Source organism: Lytechinus pictus, chromosome 3 (assembly GCF_037042905.1).
Source record: "Lytechinus pictus isolate F3 Inbred chromosome 3, Lp3.0, whole genome shotgun sequence".
NCBI classification, from domain to species: Eukaryota; Metazoa; Echinodermata; class Echinoidea; order Temnopleuroida; family Toxopneustidae; genus Lytechinus; species Lytechinus pictus.
This window is the reverse complement of record NC_087247.1, coordinates 44,178,940-44,194,118: the sequence shown is the minus strand read 5'-3', so window position 1 is coordinate 44,194,118 and position 15,179 is coordinate 44,178,940. Positions and strand designations below refer to the sequence as shown.

The window sequence follows — 15,179 nt, the reverse complement described above, 5'->3', positions numbered from 1 at the left end:
GACAAATAAAAGTTGCCGTCGTTAATTTCGAAACGAAAAAAACACTTCAGAATCCGGTTTCTCATTTAAAAAAAAATAAAGGTCTGAAATTTTCAGGCGTAGAGTTTATAGATAATGGGCGGGAAGTTGGATGGGACAGTTGCGACATCCATATCTTCAATAAAACAAATAAATATTACTATAGTGCAACAGTATGATGATATTCCCATCAAGCCTATGAATGATAAGGATATTCGTAACTCAATGGTTTGATTGCCTCGCTCACTCATTCACCTAATAAATAGTGCTCCAATTCTAGCTCCTTTTTTATTTTGTAAGGTTGTAAAAAATACCTTTTATGAAAATAATATCTCATTATTATTATTATTGTTATTATTATCATCATTTATTAGAGGGGATAGGGGTTGTATCATATATGTCTGCATGTATCATGCACAAAGTAGTGCAGTTCATGACGCCGAATCTTGTCAGACCCTTGCTCACTTTTTGAGCAATGAGAGAAAATCATTGTCATTGTCATCCTGGAGGCAGAGGCGATCGCCCCCCCCCCCCCCGAGCCAATTGAAATATGACGAGCAGTTATATCAGTTTTGCCCCCTAATAATAATATGGATCGTATATACTATCCCTAATTTGTATTTTATGTACATTTTATAGTTTATCGTTTTAGCAATAAAAAATAAACTGAAATAAAAATTGTCGAATCAAATTCATACTATATGTTTTTATGTTGTTGCTGTTACTTCCAAAAGTTGAGAAATAAAACAATTACAATGCATTGTGACGGATTCCATAGTGCGTGGACCCAGGTGTCCGTACCAACATACAGTTTCTATTAGGATCAAAATCAAGTGATAATGACCTAGGGATTAAGTCATTGAACGAAAATAAGAGACACAGTGAAGTGGAGGGGATGCTTGAAAGCCAGAATATTGATCGCAATAGGCCAATACTATTATTCGGAGATGAAGTTCAAACGGCACACCGCAGTGGGCCCCCGTCTTACAAGTAGAACATCCGGCGTCTGACGGTGTATTGTAGTTCCCGCGGCATTGTTGTGTAAAGCCCCCTTTATTATATCCCTTTTTAATATACTGACCCAAAATGGAACATTTTAGGCACTGTCTAAAATGAACAAAACATATGAAGAGGATAGGAATGTCACTAAATTAATGATGCGAGTGCGAAGCGCATGCCGGTTTTAGGGCGACATAAGCGGGACATGCTAAGCACTTTTTTGTAATCATTGGAAAGCATTAAATCATTTTTTGACATAAGGACCTGGAAAAGAAACATTTCATTGACTGTTTGTGGCCAAATTGTGGGAATTCACGAAGAAGATATTATCTCACCATTATGCGAGCGCATGTAGGTCGCTTGTATACCTCGCTCTAAGAAAGAAAAAATGAAAACTCGAATCGCAGGCAGAAAAAAAATGACTTAAAGATAGGACATTTCAAGCCCCATACTCTACAGTGCGTATAAAAAACGGGACAGTTTTGAAAAGTTTATAAAAAAAATTGTTTGAAATTATTATATCTATATTTTGATGTTAATAGATGCTCTGAGATCTTATCTTTGAAATGCCATTAAACAAAATAAATTTTGTTCATGCTTGAGCGAACACGGGACGTTTTTGTCGAGGGTTCAAAAAGAGGCTTGCGCCAAAATGGCAGAAATGAAAAATGTCATGATTAGACTTTTGGCTAATCAACAGAATTCCTTTTAATCTTTTCATTATCTTTGCCATAATTTTCGAATTATGCAGTCAAATTTCATTTACAAATTTATTTATTTACCTGAATTATATTGTTTTTCATTTAAACTTCTTTTGCCTTTGAATTTTCCTCCATAAGTAAAAAAAGAAGACCTTTTTTCAACCCAAGTAAGAAGATTTGCATTATTAATTGGGACTCTTATTCAAATCGTTTTATAATGTGAAACAAATTATGTTATGGTACCTATAAAAGACATGAATCCTATTTTCAAGAAGTTATTGAATCCTTCACTAAGTTTAATTATGTGCTTGACAGGAAAAACAGGAAAGGATTTATGTTTTTCAATGGCAATGGTGTATGAGTCAATGGAGCAAGATATGGCAGATCTGGTAAAATGTATTAAAAAGTTGTGAAGCGAGCAAGCAAAAATGTCCACTTTTTTATTAAAATATCAAATTTTGTGATTTTGACATAATATTCCGAAAATGATATCATGTTTCACTATCTATGTTTTCTGTTATTTTCCTTTCCACTTTTTTTTCTTGGTCACGATTTTTTTATTTGGGGGGGGGGGGAGGAGTACCCCGAGCCCTCACCCATTAGTATGCCACTGTTCAAAGGCACCATAACCTTTGTAGCACACAATGAAAGGATTTGAAGAAAAAAACACGCTCTCCCATACTTTGGTTTTAAAAAAATTGTTCTTGCCTAAAGAAGGAATATTCAAAGCTAAAAGACAAGATATTAAAAAGGAACAACAACAGAACTATTCTAGCAAATAAGTAGATTTGGAAATGAATTTTGACCGCATAATTCGAAAATTATGGCAAAGATCTTATGATTTTTTTTTAATTGAGGGGGGGGGGAGCATCCCAAGCCCCCGCCCATCTGTGTGGCACTGTTCAAAAGGCACCATAACCTTTGTAGCACACAATGAAAGGATTTGAAAAAAAATCCACGCTCTCCCATACTTCGGATGAAACAAAATTGTTTTAGCTTGAAGAAGGAATATTCAAAGCTAACAGAGAGCATATTAAAAAGAAACAACAACAGAACAATTCAAGCAAATAAATAGATCTGAACATGAATTTTGACCACATGAATTGAAAATTATGGCAAAGATAATGAAAAGGTTAAGAGGAAGTCTGCTAATTAGCAAGAAGTCCGATCATCATATTTATAATTTTATGCCATTTTGGCGCAAGCCTCCTTTTTAACCCCAGACAAAAACATTCCGTGTTCGCTCAAGCATGAACGAAACTATTTTTTTAATAGCATTTAAAAGATAAGACCTTAGAGCACCAACTAACACCAAAATATAGACATTATAATTTGAAACAAAAATTTTATAGACTTTTCAAATCTGTCCCGTTTTTTTATATGCACTGTATATGAACTCAGTACATGGTGAACCAAGTTGTCGATACTATACAGTCTCTATAAAGGATCTAATTGCGTAGGAGCCAAGAATTAATTCATAGAACAAAGACATACATCTTTAAACGTTGATGTTAATCCGTGACGTCATTCTATTCAAGAGGGGATGAAACAACAGATCACCCCTCGTAACAATGGCGTAGCACATAATGTTATCAAGCGGTGCGCTCGGAGACGCTCTCATGATTGGGCAACTACGACATAATATTGAATATATGAATGTGCATTAGACAATTAGATCGCTGACTCATCCCAGGGCGTGAAGTCGACAAAAATGACGTGCGCATATGGCTAGCTATGCGAGAACTTAATTTTTCATCTTCTTCTTTGTTTTTAAGAAACTTCTGACGATGTGATTTGGAAAAGTTGAATGTCAATTTAAAAAGTTCAATGCCGATTTTCAAATTAAACAGCAACATTAATCACGATTGAAAACGCAATTACAAAACGGAGATATAATGAAAAACAAAGGGTGTGTGTTCAATGTCCCCCATTCCTGGTCGTAAAAGGAAACGTCTTTGAGATCGCTATTGGGAGTAACATTTGGACGCCGAAAAAATATACGCTTGAAATCGCGATTAGGTCAGATTTTACGACCTTCAGCATCGCGATTGCGACATCGAACATGAATGAGTTTTGAAGCGTATTTGAATTTGCTCTCCTAGTGGAAGCCAACACAAGCACCTGGCAGAAATTTATCTTTGTTGTTTTAGCAATCACTTCGCAGACACTTTCTATAACGAAAATAATCTATTAAAAGGACAAGTCCACCCCAACAGAAAGTTGATTTGAATAAAAAGAGAAAAATCCAAAATGGATTACACTGAAAATTTTATCAAAATCGGATGTAAAATAAGGAAGTTATGACACTTTAACGTTTCGCTTAATTTCACAAAATAGTTATATGAACATTCTGGTCAGTATGCAAATGAGGAGACTGATGACTCACTATTTCTTTTGTATTTTATGATATGAAATATTCTAATTTGCTCCTCATTGTCAAGCGAATCCTCACTGAACATGTGGAATTAGCATCACAACAACCATTAAACGTCAGATGAGAAAAAGAGATAGGCTTTAAAAAAAAGCACACAAACAGTCCTGTCCAGAAGCATGGAAAGCATACTGGCAACATAGGAATCAGATTGCTAACAATGTACATAGGACACGTCGTGAGTATATCATCGGGAAAAGCCTGAAAGACAATCCAAAGTCTTTCTGGTCGATCTGAAAACATTGGTATCCCAACGTTGCGTACTTCGACCAAGCTTTGTGCTACAGCCTTGGATAAGGCAGAGGCATTGAATGGCTTCTTCCAGTCACTCTTCACTCGTAGCCAGCCTCAATCTCATGTGCAGAAGGGACCATCTTCTTACCCAGCCATTGGCCACTTGCAAATCCACAGGACTGGGGTTGAGAAGCGCCTTCAACAGCCCAATCCACCCAAGGCTAGTGGGCCCGACGAAATTCCTCCAAAACTTCTGAATTTGATAGCTCATGAGATTGCCGCTCCTCTATCATTCATCTTCCTGAAAAGCTGCAACTATGGCATTGTACCATCTGACTGGAAACAGGCATTGGTTCCTCCCATACACAAGTCTGGTAAAAAGTTTGACCCCTCAAACTCTAGACCAATCTCGCTGACATGCATATGCAGTAAGGTTATGGAGCATATCATCCTGAGCCATGCATCTAAGCACATCGCAAGAAACAACATCCTTTCTGGTGCTCAGCATGGATTTAGACAACTGCGACTCAATTAACATCAGAAGTACATGATTGGTCTTCTATCCTTCAACGTCGAAGTCAAGCGGACATCGTCTTCCTCGACTTCCAGAAGTATTTTGACCGGGTCCGACATCATCTTTTGTCTTCCAAGCTTGAATTCTATAGAATCACTGGTAACTTTCTGCGTTGGAAAATGTCACTTCTTGCTGATCGGAAGCAGGCAGTTGTCGTTGATGGATCAAAGTCAACATGGAGAGATGAAACATCTGGCATGCCCCAGTGTTCTGTTATCGGGCCAACCCTGTTTTTGCTGTACATCGATGACATATTAGATAAATGTACAGTCAACGATGCGTCTCTTCGCAGATGACGGTGTCATTTACCGTGAGATCAAGCATTGTGACGACTACCGAATCCCCCAAAATTACCTCCAACAACTGTCTAGTTGGTCTACCAATGGATGATGGACTTCAACATCAAAAAGTGCGCAGTGTTAACTATTACGAGAAAACGCACTCTAAACATCCAGCAGTACCATCTGACAAATAGTGTGATCCCTAGAGTTAACAACTACAAATTACTTGGGTTTCACAGTTTCTTATGATCTGCAATGGAACAAACATTGCCAACCATTCGACAGAAAGCAAGTCGTACTCTTGGCCTCCTGCGTAAGACTCTTTCCTCTTGTACAAGAGATGTGAAGTCGAGGGCCTACACATCATTGGTGCGCCCTCACCAATACAGAGAGCAGCGGCTCGCTTTGTGTACTCTGACTACAGGATCTCCACATCACCTTCTGCTCTTGTAATGTCACTAGAATGGGAAGAACTTCACACACGCCGAATCCTGCCACGTGTTCTCTCTTTCACACCTATCGTCACCCCAGCAACATTTTTCACAAGACATGATCACAACTTGAAGTACATCATACCTGAGGCCACAATCGACCCCTTTAAGTTCTCCTTCTATCCAAGAACGATAAGGAACTGGGAACAACCTACCAAGCTCAGCTGTAAACACCACAGGAATGTCCAGTTTCAAGGAGGCTGCTCTCCTTGCCATCAGAATGATGCAGCCTCCTGTTGGATCCCAAATGATATAAAGTCAATAGCTTGGTTTTTACTTGCACTCGGTATAGCATGTTTTACTGTTTCTACAAATTGCTTTGTCTATCCATCACCATTTCATGACGCTCCTTCCAGTGGCTCACTTTTATTTGTCATCCCAGTATTATAATAGCTTCCTGTATGAGCTGCCAAAGGGACTCCATCAAATATCAAGTATATGGTTTAGTAAAGTTGGTCTTTATTGTCAAATCTTTAAAAAAAAATGAATATCGTATGATTCAAACAATAAAAACAAAAGAAATAGTGAGTGAGGGACATCATCGACTGTGTCATTTGCATGTTACTGAGTTCATGGAGTTGTGAAATATCACGGTTTTGTGAAAAATAAGCGTAACTTTAAAATGTCATACCTTTCTTATTTTGTATCCGATTTTAATGAAATTTTCAGCGTTATGCTAGTTTGATTTTTCTCTTTGTATTCATTATTTTTCTGGGGTGGACTTGACCCTTAATAACAAAGCAGTCTTTGTCGACAAGCTGTCAATCAAAACAACTGTGTCGTCCTGGACTCTGCACAGACGACAAATTTGCACTTATTTTTCGTCCTGTCCGAATCTTTAAACGATGTGCTGTCCCGGTCCACCAACTTTCGACAATGACCTCTAATCTGTCCATTATGATTTGACGGGCGTTTTCAGTAGATGCTGAACGTTGCAGAAAGCGTCTGCGAAGTGGATGCTAGTCTGCAAGCACAGACTCATATTTAACACTTTAACTAAAACCATGTCTAGACTGAAGGCTAGACTTCAAAGACTCTCTCTGGAGCCAGCCAGAGTTTATAGTGAATCTAGGCTCACTACTTCAGATTCTGCATTACGTACTGTGTGAAATTTCTAAAACCAAGGGTCTGTGCCTGCAGACTTAGTGGATGCTGAAATAAAGCTGAACGAAAGCGGGAAATTTAAGGACGATCGACATACAATCAGGTTTAGATTTTGGCCACTGAACGGTGCACCGCTGATCGTGTGTGTGTTGTGTTTTATAATTGCATTTTCAATCATGATTCATGACTTGATATTTCAGCTCCAAAGGTGATAGGCGAATAATAAAACTTTCCAAATATCCAACAACAACAACAAAATTTTTGTGAAGATTGTCTTTTAAAGAAAATTCTCGTTTCTAGACGATTGAGATTCGCGACTTGTTCCTGATTCCGAGGCGATGAGTCACAAATTAGTTGTTAATTTTTAAGTGGGCGGGAAATGGAATCAATATCCTTTGTCTACTTTTATTCACTTTTTGTTTCGAAAGATCGATTAAAACAAAACGCACCGATACCGGTCCTCGTACAAGTCACATATTTGTAGGGGATTTCCCCCCCCCTTGTCTTTTCTCATCAAAATCTAACTTTTGAGTCAAAAGCCTCTTTGATCCGTAGTAGATTAAAACAAAGAGAATGACACCTAACGAATCTGTATTAATATATAAGTGTATATAAAATTATGCCTACAGTATATGGAGAGAGGCTCATGACATTAACAAATTAAAAGAAAATAATAATAATAAAAATTCCAAATCTTTTTCTGATTTTCGTCAACCTTTAATTGATATGTTTATTTAGTTGTTTATTTCAGATTTTTTTTTATTAAAAAGGTATTAGGATCATGAGGATGAACTTCCCCTAAAACAATACCATCCAAGAGTCTTGTTTCAGTGTGCCTAGTATCGGTGAGAAGAATGTATGAGTCGGTTTGTAAAATTGCAAGATCGTAGTCGTATACACCCTTCCTTGAATAATGATAATTAAGTATTCTAAGGAAATAATGTGAACAAATTTGGTAAAACGAGTATTAGAGAAATCAGCCTTTTTTAATTTAGGAATATCAAAAATATGTAATAATGACAATGAAAGATGATTACTACTTATTCTCAGTGTCTGTCACTTATTCTGTGTTCCTGACCCATGGCAGGGGCGGCGATCCTGGAGGGCCGAGGGCACAGTGCCCCCACTTTTTGAAGCACTGAAAAGTTCCTTTTTTTACGAAAGAAAAAATGCCCCTCACGAACCTGTACTGTGCCCCTTTCAACTGAGAAGGACCCGTTTTATGTGTGAGCAAGTGTCTCCTTGCCTTCTTGTAAGTGCCCTTTCTCGAATCAGTGCTCCTTTACACCTAAGAGAGCCCCACACGAACGCGTTCTGTATCCCTTTCACCCGAGAAGGAGCAGTTTTATGTATTAACGAGTGCCCCTTTGCCTTCTCATAGGTGCATGTTTTTCATATCAGATAGTGCCATTTTCGAAAGAAAAGGTGCATTTTTTCCCCATGCCCCCCCCCCCCACTTTCCGATGTCACTCCGCCAACTCTGACCCAAGGGTAATTATTTCATTGCCGGTCGCTACCCCTGACCCTCTTGTGAAGTGATTTAAACCACACTACGCCTTTGCACAGGATAAACTTGAATTGTCAGTAAAACAAACAGATGTGTATTGTTTAATGAGTTTGACGTCACGTCATATTAACAAATAAGCGAGGAAATCCGTGGTTCCCATGTGAACGGATCACGGATAAAGGAAAAGTACCCTCGGTTCTCATACAGTAAACAATGGTCATCTTCATTTAGGGATTGTTCAGATAATTTATTTTTATCCCATCTATGTGAAAGGTTGTAGGTTAACTTATAAAATGGATTAAATTAAGCAAGGCAAACACTTGATGAAAAAAATGTAGTTTTTTTTTAATGCAAACCGTCATTTAATAATGAAGGATAAATAATAAGCACCATGAACACAGGAAGAGGAAAAAATTAGAATAAGACCGTGGACATGTAGTTGTATGTCCATTATAAGACGAAGGGGGGGGGGGTGGAAAATGAAGAGACGGGGTAAGGAAAATTGAAAAGAAAAAAAAGGAAAAACTGATAGAAAATAGAAGTTTAAAAGAAGTCATTTCAAAGGATGGATGTTGTTTCTTTGCATTTTGCATTTTCTACACTTGCGCATTTACCTTATAAAAGAGAAGGAGGTATCCACGCCGACCTGATATCCAATCGCCTCAAGCAGTGTGGCGTCACATCCCAATAATAACCCTTGTTTGAATCAACTTCATCTCAAGTAGTCTTGTCGGTACCACAGACCGAGATTTGATAGGGGGAACAATGACTTAATGGGGCAAATGGCTTTCACTTTTGTCAAGTTTTACAAGATTACCCGTTCAAATTGAGAAGAAAGGAGAGATTAGTTACACACGCTGTACACCTTATTGCACTTTCAAGTATTTTGTGCTTCCGATGTTTGGTGCTGATACAACTAATCTCTCTCTCCCCTCTTTTTCCCCCTCTCTCTTCTTCTTCTTCTTCTGTATGTCAATACATGAAATACTAGTATGAACTATTGTAATTTTCTTATTATATTAAACTAAAAAAATATTTCTTCCTGAACATGTGCAACTGCTATTTTTTTCAATATTGTATGGTTAAAAAAATAAGATAAAAGAGAAACAGTGAGTGAAATCATAAATTCTCTCATTTTTATATTATCACTGTGCTAGATTGTGCATACTGTTTTGTGAAAAAAAATAAGCGAAATATTCACATGTCTCATTTTATGCTATTTGATTTCGATGAAATGCGCAGCATAGGCTTAATCTATTTTGCTCTTTTAATTACATTCAACACTTTCAGAATATGAAAAATTGTTTACTTATTCTTAAAGAGACTTTCCCATGCATAGTTTTATTAAGAAAAAAAATGCATGAGTGCCAAATAATACCATTAATTTATCCGATTTCAATGATGATTATAGATAGCGTTGGGATTCATAATGCAATTATTATCATGATCATCCTAAAATATCATGACTACATGTCATTGAATTCGGTATCATAACTTCCGATTGAAGTCAATGATAATACAATAATAGTTCGAAATGTTTATTGATTTTGATAATGAGAATTATATAAGCAAAATCAGTATTTTTAACAATGTTTCTATTCTAATAAATGTACAATTTCTTAGTAAGGAAAAAAGTGTATAATCGATTACTTCCGGATCTCCTATATTTTGTAAAAAATGAAAATCCCCTTTTTTAAGTTCCACGACTTTCGACCACAAACAAAACTATTTTTTCATACGGAAGTAAACGAAATGAATTTTGCTGCCTGTTCATCAAATAATGGTGGTTTGAGATTGTTTGATTATGTTTTATTAACGCACAACAAAACAAAGAAGTACATTTAATGACAGAGATGCACGACTCGACGAGTATGTGTGGGATTTATTTCATGATTAATCTATTTATGAGAATAATTCCCCCGGTATGTTAAGATACATTTTGCTTTAATTTGATACAACTGTAAATATCTTTCAAACGAACCTTGAATAATATATCATATCATCGGGGTAAAATAATACATTGTTTTGAATTTGCCGAAATCTGGAAATGGCAACAATGTTGGACAGCAACAAAATAATTCTAATTGATGATTTTAGAGCCGTGAAAATAATGTTCTATCCAAAATAGAATATCGTTTCTTCGTAGGATTTATTGTATAATAAGTGGGCGTGTTTGATTCAAAGGGTTCATAATACCTGGGGCTGTTATGGAAGACTAAGGGAATTTCGAAATCATTGTTAAACAATAAATCGAGATGTGCTCATGTTTATTCATATCTAAAAGTTTCACCATTTATGTGTTTCAAATATGTGTAATTTGATTTTTTTTTTACTGTACAATAACTGCCCAAAAACGTGAAAAATGGTACTCCATAATAGACTTATTTCATTTACTGAAGCTAAATACACGGTCAGCTCAGAAATGGATTGGTATACAAAATCATTACTGATAGAGATAAAATTTCCAGACGAATTATTCATTTATTATATTTTATATATGATTATATATATATTATTATAATATGTTGATACTGGGTAACATTTTCAGAATAAATGTTTTCTTCTTCTTTCTTTCTTTCTTTCGAGCATGCTCTTGCCTGTTAACATAAGAACTGTACAAATAAAGGTAAGGGATTTTTAGATAAATAATTTGAAGAAAAAAAAAATTTTGCAGAGTGATCTGATGGCATCATAATATCAACCTTGGTGAAGGCGCATCCCTTACCAGTCGCTTAATGGCTTTAATTAGCGTGTGTGTCTGTGTGTGTTTTCTATAGTATAGAAAACTTACGCATCGCAAATGGTTTCCTTCATGTTTGAAGTGCCTCGATTCCTATTGGTCAGTAGACCCGTCGGTATCGAGTAGGAAAAAAACCCTTCACATCCGAGCCGCCGTTCGGATAAATGAGAGACCTTTTTTTAACGGAGGTCCAGAGTACATGCAGGAATCTCAAATATTAACCAGAGTCATGCAGCCTCAAATTCAAAGATTATTTCCAAGCGACAATTTATAGCATCAATTTTGCAAATAGTAAACATCATTAGCGGTGACAGAACGACCAGGAAGAGAAGAGGAGCCACTGGTTTAGTTTCGTAAAGGGTTTTCTCGCTGTTTTTTATTTAATGAAGTACTTTTATCATTTCTTCTCACCATGAGTTCGAGTTCATATTTCGTCAACCCAGCGTTTTTTCCGACTTATCCTCATGCAGGAGAGCAGTTTTATGCCACCCCTCCCGGCAGCTATGAACTCTCATCATGTGCTTTTAGCAAGAACCCCAAAACATCATCCTATTCATCAAGTTCTTCGCCGCCGAGCCTCGGGGCGTCGACAAAGCCATCATGCACCCAGCAGCTCGGTGCTACCACATTTTATGGGGGAGGGACATTATCGAACTTTTCTACGGCAGCAGGGTACGGTGACCATTCGACGACGTCGGCAGGTTACGGGTCCATCTCCCAACCGATCTCACCAACGAGTGCGTGGGATTCCAGAATGGCTGCCACGTATAATTCGACTTCATGGGGTAGCACAGCGGCGGAGTTAAGTGACGGGAGCTACAGGGGTAGAGTGAACGCTCTGGCCGCTGGTACAGGTTGTTTGGTATCAGCCGCAGCAGTAGAACCTAACAACAATCATTGCTCACAGGTGATGTCTCCTTGTAAATCTACCTCAGGTTATCCATGGATGCCCGTGGCAGGTGAGGAACATTGTCTCTTTGACTTGATTTTCTTTGAATGCAAATTTTGTCATGTAGTGCCGCATCATCGAAGATGTTACTCCAGATTGGGTTAAATTAAGGGTAAACATACTCGTGTGTAAAATAATGCCAGATTCATTGTCACTTTTACTCAGTGCTGATGAAAATCATGATTGACCCGATAAACATTGTTATTAATCTATATTTTGCGAAATTTCCTGTCAAAATAGGCATGTTCACCATTATGACCCAATATTTATGACATTGGTCGATTTTTTTTCTCACTTATGACACCCAAAGTCTTTAGGCTTACAGAAAAAAATGGGGAAAAACTATTAGTAGGGCTTGTTCAGATACACCATCCAATCTATACCAAAATTGAAGTTGATAAGCCCAGAAAGCACCATATCTGTTGAAACATATCCCCTCATTATCGTTAATACATAAACTAAAATTATATTTACTACTCTATCTGTATTTTCAATATGGTATTTAAAATCATTATCGTGTCAATTACTTTTCTTATCAATATCTCTTTTAAAAATCACCTTTTCCCCATAACTGGTATCAACTGAGCTTCATCACTAATCAACTAATATTATTTACTTGTATTGTAAGGGATACGAATTGATTTAATCATCATGCATTGTGGGGTGTGTTTTTTTTTTGTTATCTTTCCCATTATCTTTGTTTGAAAGCTATTGTCTTGTGAACATATTCTATTCTGGATGTAGCTATAACAAAATATCAAGTATTTTGTTTGGCATAACGTATTATTAGCGGTTGTACACGATAGGAAACTAAACTGAGAATAGTTTCGAAGTCACGCAAGCGTTGATTTCCTCTGTAAACGAAAAATGAAACTACAATCACGATGGTGGGACAGACTGGTTTGTGGCAATCGCTTATTTAAGTAGGTGAATAAGCTAGAATTAGAAAGTAAGATAATTTTTTTTTTTATGTTGATGGTGTATAACAACATTATACATGTTATACCAACATACCATATAGTAGGCGTGTATAATGCATTTCGTTCATACACTGATGTTGAAGCTAAATGTGTGCTCCTTTATCTGATATATTATATTTGTATATTCTATTATCAGCAGTTACCTTAATTAGTCATGTATTGGATAATAATTGTGCAAAGGTGTCAAATATGAATTATATTACAGAAAAAATATTCAGTAGAATATTTTTTTTTAAAACATATTTACAGTGTGGTGCATTATTGACCTATAGGGGTGAATCCTCGGAGCGTTTCTTATGAAAAAAATCACGCAAATATAGTTAGGAAGGAAAAACCCCAAATCATACATAATTCTTAGATGAAAAAAAGGAATGTAATCAGGTAAGAAAACTATATGTAGCTCTATGCTACCGGACACATGCATCTTTTTAGTTGATGAAGGTACATCTAGCAACGAATTCCATTTCCATGGTTGTCTTAAAAATCGTATTTAATTACGGCTAATTGAGGAAGAGCCCAGGCAACGCCAACGGATTAGTTGTATTTGTGTTTGGTATTAAGTTTTTTTCTTAACTTCTTAATGGGGCTAAGATCGTAAGTCACAGACGATAAGCCAAGGTTGTAACTGACACCATAATACATGTCATGAGGACACGCATTCAACGCGTTTATTTTAACGTTTTTATGACGTCGTAAAATCCAAAGTTAGTGACTTCGCGTTGTGATAATTGGTCTACCACGCGCCTTCGTACAGTATACTGAATCCAATTCGTTTATTTCAACCATTCGAGCTGTTCTTCTGGATCGAAATTGAAATCATCGTGAATTTCTTCAGTTTATATTTCCTTTTGTTGGTTTTAACTATTGTATTGTACTCTGACGCATGCGTGGTGTGCAGTAACATGGTTAAATCATATGCCTGCAGTGTTCATGCATTTTTTCAGTTGGTAAATCCCATCATGAAGGTGGCTATCACATACTGGTACAGATCATTCTTTCAGCTCTTATGTCCTAAAACTTTTTAATTAGCGTTTTTCATGTGAATTTTACGATTGTACAGGAACGTTTCTTTTCATTGTTTTTTTTTAATGATGGGGAATTATCTGTACAAAGCCTGTCGACTCCTGTGGTTCTTATTTAACTTACTCGCTTTCTATATGTTTAATAACGTAATTGCGTCTCACTGAACCGGTGAGTAGGAGCTAAAGATAGAAATAATTAGTCTCCTTATTTTTTTAATTCAAATCAATTGCTCTATATACAGAAGGATCTTGTTTTTTTTTTTCTTTTCTTTCTAATCCTTGTGTATGATAAGACCGAAGGAAACCAGGCTGGCAGACAACCCCTGGAAGTCTTTTATCTAATTTGATCGATCTACTCTAAATTTCCGGATTTCACTTTCCGGCCACATCTGACAAGGTGCATGAGGAAATTCATCGACAGATTTAACTCCACATCAATATCGTATAAATTTGATACAAATTAGTTATATATGCGATATTTATATAAAACAAATACAGGTCGAAAATATGATAATGCATTTACATAACATAATTATATTCGTTCTACACAACAATGAATACTATAATGTCCAATGGTCTGCAAGATTAACATGGTGAACTTGAATTTGATAACTTGCCTGGTTACTTTCAATATAATCCAATGCAATTACACTTTAGTCATAAACAATTTTGATTTAACCAAAAGGGTATTCATATGAATATATCAAAAGCTTTTGGAATTAACTCCTTGCACGCTGAATAATTTTTGAGGGGGGATAATAATTTTTTTTTCTATGTTATTTTCTTTGATTCAAGATTTCCATATTGCCGCACCATTGATACTAATTATTATTATATAGATGTTATGCAAGAACTATTGCCTTTTATTAGCTTACCTAATCTGAAGGTTTGTGGAGAAAACTAATTATTACGAATTGAATTTAATTGTACGAATGTACAAGATTGCAACATCAGCGCGCTAAGGGTTAATACTTGCATTATACTAGTTATTAACCCCCTATTTCACAATTAAAACACGGCTCAAACATTTCGTTAATAATTATGCTGAGTAGATCATGTAGATGAAAATATATATGTATATGCTAGATTTTATATTTTACATGGTGCTGTGTGCATTATACCAACTCCTTGATTATACGTAAGTGTAC

At 36.4% G+C, this 15,179-nt stretch overlaps 1 protein-coding gene across 1 annotated transcript; it reads left to right on the top strand.

Moving 5' to 3' along the window:
• The first annotated feature begins 11,441 nt into the window (after positions 1 to 11,441).
• LOC129256292 (homeobox protein HB1-like) lies at positions 11,442 to 14,828 on the top strand. Its single transcript, XM_054894536.2, has one exon. The coding sequence runs from the start codon at positions 11,493 to 11,495 to the stop codon at positions 12,132 to 12,134; it is 642 nt and encodes a 213-aa protein (XP_054750511.2). The 5' UTR covers positions 11,442 to 11,492; the 3' UTR covers positions 12,135 to 14,828.
• The last annotated feature ends 351 nt before the right edge of the window (positions 14,829 to 15,179 follow it).